We start from the raw sequence: 5,373 nt of genomic DNA, 5'->3' as shown, positions 1-5,373 counted from the left end.
CACCCTTGTGACTGGTCACACAAATAATGTAAGGTCACACCCCTACCCCTTTTCACACGCGTGGTGGGGGCGGGAAGGTACCCCTGTGACTGATCACCGAAATAATGTAAGGTCACACCCCTGCCCCTTTTCCCACGCGTCATGGGGGCGGGAAGGCACCCCTGTGACTGGAACCAGAAAAAACTTAGGAAACGGGTTCAATTACGCGTATAAGACGGGTGCCTGACACGGGGGGGGGGGGGGGGGGGGGGGGGGGGTTAACACTCGAAAACGAAAAGAGCATGATTTTTATGGTTTTTTTTCATAAAAATCGCGATATCACTATTTTTCTCGAAAACTATCACTTGTATAAAAAAATGTGTATTTCTGTAAGATCTACAACTTTTATTGGAAGCATTTTGCGACATTTTGCATATTGGCTGTAATAAACGAAAAAAAAAACACATTTTTTATGGTTTTTCCGCGATTTCACCATGAAAATCGCCTAGTTGCCAATTTTCACTATCATTTTCGTAATCAGCGCGTCTAAATACATAAGTATACGCAGTGTGAAGGAAATCGTCACGTTCACCTATTCGGAACTTTATCCACAAGTGTATCAAGGTAAAGTAAATGGCAGCGTACCCAGAGGTAGACCGCGGAAAGAATGGTTAGAATGTGTGAATGAGACCCTAGTTAGAAAAGACATAAGAATTCACAGAAACACGAGAGCCTGCATGAAAAAATGCATGGACATAAAAGAAGCTAGAGAATTATGCCAGGACAGGAAAGTATGGCGGCAAATAGTTAATAAAAAGAGTGTCAGTAGAGTGAATGACGCCTGAAACAAAAGACCTTCGCCACTAATGGACCCAGGTGGGGCATTGTGCAAACATTCTGATCCTATAACTGCCTTCCCTCATATTGAAAAATGTTTCAAAAAGTTCTTTCGAGCAAAACAAGTATCTGACATTCCAGGAATGAATAGGCTTTCTTTTGCAAGCTTAAACATCTGTGTCTTTTAAATTCTGTATAAGCGAATAGCAATGTGCATTTCGTCCATTTTCTCAAACAATAAAACTATCTATTAAAACTATCCTATTGAGTTTTCTTGACAATTGATAATCTAATTTGTACGGCGATTGTTCAGGAATCCGAAAGCGTTCAACTTGATAATCAATCCAAATAAGTTTCTTCCGGCAATGAAAGCACCACTTAAAAATCATCTCCGGTATTACCGACTTTCTGCTTCCTGGAAAAGAAACTGTACTGGAAGCAGTCATGGATTACAGTTAATGGCAAGTATATCGCTCTCATAGAACCTAGACGATAAAAAAAGTGGAAAACCGACGACTTCCTCGCTTCGAGGTAAGTCAGTAGCTTGGTAACTTGGTTTAAGACTAAGTCAACGATACCATGGAAACTCACCATACGGAGAAACGTCTTCGTGGAAATGCTGGAGGCGGTGGAGGTTGGACCCGATGACCTCGGTCGACGCTCTCGCTTCTCAGGACCTGTACCGCTTTTGGCACGGCCCTGATGGGTTCCTGGGGGATTCTAGTCCCACTCCCGGAAAGCAAAGTTCCGTTTCCGAGACGAACACCGTCACCGTAAACACCACCACCGCCTCCATGAAAGCTGTTCCATCTTCTAACGGGACCCCGGCTACTTCCGCCGGAACCTCGAAGCTGATTAGTGTGTTTATGCATCTTCCCTCAGGAATCTCAGCATCCATAGGCCTCATTAGGGCCATCGTACACCATCCTCTGAGCATTATGCTTCTACATCCTGGGCTTCTTAAAGTCAAGATTCAAGGTCGAGTCTTCGAGGCTTTTCCTTATCACGTCAGGCTTGGAGATGCAGGATTCAGGATAGATGAGACCTAATTTAAATTAAGATTTCATTTTTTTTCTATTTTGTGAAATTGGAGAACCTGAGAGTCTGTGAACCAGTGACGGTGATCGAAGTTTCATTATAGGCTGTGAATTGTGATAAGTAATATAAGTCACATTAATTTTCTTAAATAATATAGAGGTTTCCCTAAAAACGACATTCAAATTCAAACCAAATTGATAAATGGGGAAATGTTAATTTTTTATAGGAATTCTCCGATAAATTAAGAATCTCTTAAGGGATATGATTCTATGATAAATGATTATATATACTCTATTTTTCAAAATGAAGGGCAAAGAGTATGCTCCCAACTCTCTTCCCTCTTTCGAATAAATAATATTTTCTATAAGTTCTGACACAATGCAGTATAGTGTCAGGGTTCCAGAAAATTTCACAAAATTGATCAGGCGAATAGTATATGAACCTAATTTAAAGTTTCAAACATTCTTTAATTAGTATATAGGGCAGAATACATCAAGGTGTTCCCACCTAAAATTAATTGTTATTTGGATTAGGTTGAAATTTGGCTGGAGTATAGTCCTAATGGACCTACATTAATCCACGAAAGCAGAGGTAGTGTAACTTCTTTAAGGATGATCCGATTGGACTTTTACTATAGTGTTTTGGAAAGCTCTTTTCATGTAATTTAAGATAATTATAACGATATATTAAATTTTTTTTTGAAAATCAAAATTGTAATTGATTTTTTTAAAGAACCATATTTTAAAAAAGATTTATATTTGAAAAAATATTTTTTTTTATACTCTTTAAAATCATGTAGAATAAAAAGTGGGCCGCGAATTTTTTCTTGGTCAAATTTTGATTCTTACGCTCATTCTGAATAAAATAAAAGGTGTGAGATGAAATATATAACGTAATTTATATATTTCTGTACAGATAATCATCTCAACAAAGTTAAATATAATTTTAGGGCACATTAGACTTGACAGTATTCGTGCCCGATTTCTGCAGATGTTTAACGTGTTTCCTCGGGCGTAAAAATCTAAATTTGACCAAGACAATTTTTTTTTAAGATGGTTTTTTCCAAAAATTAATTTCAATTTTGATTTTCAAAAAAAAAATATTTTTTTTTCAATATGTCCTTATAATAGTCTTAAACTGCATGAAAAGAGCTTTATAAAGCACTCTAATAAAAGTGGAATCGGATCATCCTAAAAGATGTTACACTAACGTGAATGTGAAGAAAGGTGTGAAAAAAGTGAAAACTTCAGGCCCCTATATATTGACAAACGGTTAATAAATGAACTTATGGTTTCGTGGATTAATGCAGGTCCACTAGAACTTTATTCCAGCCTAGTTTTAACCCGAGCTAAAAAAAAATTAATTTCAGGTGGAAACATTTGACGTATTCTGTCCCATATGTAGTATTTAGTTCCTAAGCAAGGACACTGCAATCGAATTTTAAAGTAGAGGAGAGTACCCAAATATGAGATACCAACTCTGTTTTGCGTGATTGTCGGAATTCTATGTACTGAATTTAAAAGTAATATAGGTTATTTTAAAGGAAATTTAGTTTGTCATAAGAAGCTCAAATAAAAAATGTTATTAACAAATTTTTTTTATGCTGAAAATACAAAAAATGTAAAAAAGTGCTTTGTCCAAACTCGTCAAACTATTCTCATAATATGAGATACTCCTGGAAATAGCTAATAGAATGCAAAATAAAGTATTATTTTTAATGAAAAACTTCATTCTATGTTTCCGAAGTATAAATTTACTGCTATTTAGATATATTTAGTTTTTGTAGTAGTCACAAACACTTTTGTAACCAATTTCCCCCCCGCAGCCACAGTGTTATAAAAACCACAGGTATCTCATATTATGAGAACCACACTGTGCAACTATGCACTTACTATGCCTGACCTGTACAATGAAAAACTTCAAAACTATCGATATTTTCCTACTTAATTATTCAATCCCCATCACTCCAGATAAACTTTACTGCTAATTACATATTTAATGAATAATAAATAGGGTTTAAAGAATTCCCTTCCAAGAACTTGACCACCATCGATTTCACAATAAGTTTGCCTATAATCTTTAGAAGCTCAATGAAAAACGAACTATACCGCGAAATTACTCTCTCTTCAAGGGCTACAAGTTAGTGATAGAACCAACAGAGTGGGTTTCTTAGTTTAGCTGACACCCCAGTTTCTCATATTACGATCATATTCGAGTACTCTCCTCTATTAATATTTTAAATTTCAAATATATAAACATTATATATGTATAAACTTAAAAGCTTTCAAATTGCAAGGAATTCAGTAAAAAAAAGAGTAGGTTTTCAACTTAAAAAAACGATCAACATTGAAAAGCTATTAATTGTAAGCCACAACGATTTTTAATATTTCTAAGTCTTGATGAGTTCGAATTGAAGTTGGAACATTGAAACCTCGTAAATTGCCACGCTTTAGGAACAAAAAAACTTATCACGTTTAAAGATAAGAATTCAATTTGAACCCTCTGCGAAAAAATATCCTAAATAAAAAAAAAATGGTCTCCTATTCCTCCTCCCACGTTCACATCATTTGACAGTAAATCAAGTGCGACTTGGCTGATGCCCGTGCAGAAATTGCCAAATGTTTTCCTTATTTCCGATTTGGGCCAGAACGGGCACACAATTTTGGGGTTGTTAAATTTGGCCTCCTCTAGACCCCGGCTTAACAGCCAAGCTTGCGAGTAGATGGCGCTCCATTAATTTCGTAGACTAAAGTGGGTTGCCTCCAAATCGCCCAAGTTTCAATGTAAAGTGTCAAGCGTCAAAAATATTTCAATTGTTATTTGTAAAAGTGACAAAATAAGTTGGAAAAAATGCCAAAAATGAGCACAAGACGAGTGCGTAGGTATAGTATACTTCAAAATATTCCTGAATTACGTGTTGAAGACTATAATACGTAAATTTATTAAGAATGTTAAGATGAAACATAACCTTGAAATGAAGTTATTTACTTATAAGAAAAGTAGCAAAAGTAATATTTCATTTGTTGAATGTGAAAACGAATTAGATCAACAATGACGTCATAAACGTATGTATTTTCACGTATTTTTAGGGGATTTGATACAATCTGAATGCAAATACAACCTTCTTATTTATATTTGCTTTTGTAAAAATAACTTAAAGAGCCAGGGCGATATTATAATCCACTTATTTCAAAATAACTTTCCACAATTAAGTTCAATATAGAAATTGAAAGCAACTTCAATTTAGAAATTAATACCAAACATATATTGCAAAATACTTAAATGGTTTATCATACACAAATGCTGGCACGGGTGGTTTTGAAATTGAATAGATTATGCCGGTGGCGCCCAGTGTAGCAATTTGCCTCGAACATATATATTTTATTCCTTTTTCTGCGATTCACTACTTGCTTCACCATTTATACCAGGTGTATACATATGAAACCGGTATTGCCATTTAGCGGCCAGTAGGCACACTTGTAGGCACTGTCGGAACTTACCATTTGTGCTAATTGGCGT

General features: G+C 35.6%; 1 protein-coding gene across 17 annotated transcripts in view; it reads right to left on the bottom strand.

Moving 5' to 3' along the window:
* LOC117181817 (rap guanine nucleotide exchange factor 6-like) overlaps nt 1–5,373 on the bottom strand; it is a 493,078-nt gene that overhangs the window by 88,345 nt on the left and 399,360 nt on the right. For 3 of the 17 annotated variants that reach the window (XM_033374788.1, XM_033374791.1, XM_033374806.1), the window contains exon 2: nt 1,408–1,861. The exons of the other annotated variants lie outside the window; for them this stretch is intronic. In XM_033374788.1, the coding sequence (XP_033230679.1) occupies nt 1,408–1,688 (281 nt within the window). In that variant the 5' untranslated portion in view covers nt 1,689–1,861. The remainder of the gene's footprint in view (nt 1–1,407; nt 1,862–5,373) is intronic. 17 annotated transcript variants of the gene reach the window in all.

Source organism: Belonocnema kinseyi, chromosome 10, assembly GCF_010883055.1.
Source record: "Belonocnema kinseyi isolate 2016_QV_RU_SX_M_011 chromosome 10, B_treatae_v1, whole genome shotgun sequence".
Classification (NCBI taxonomy): Eukaryota; Metazoa; Arthropoda; class Insecta; order Hymenoptera; family Cynipidae; genus Belonocnema; species Belonocnema kinseyi.
The sequence above is the reverse complement of the archived record's forward strand: the minus strand, read 5'-3'. Positions and strand labels throughout refer to the sequence as shown.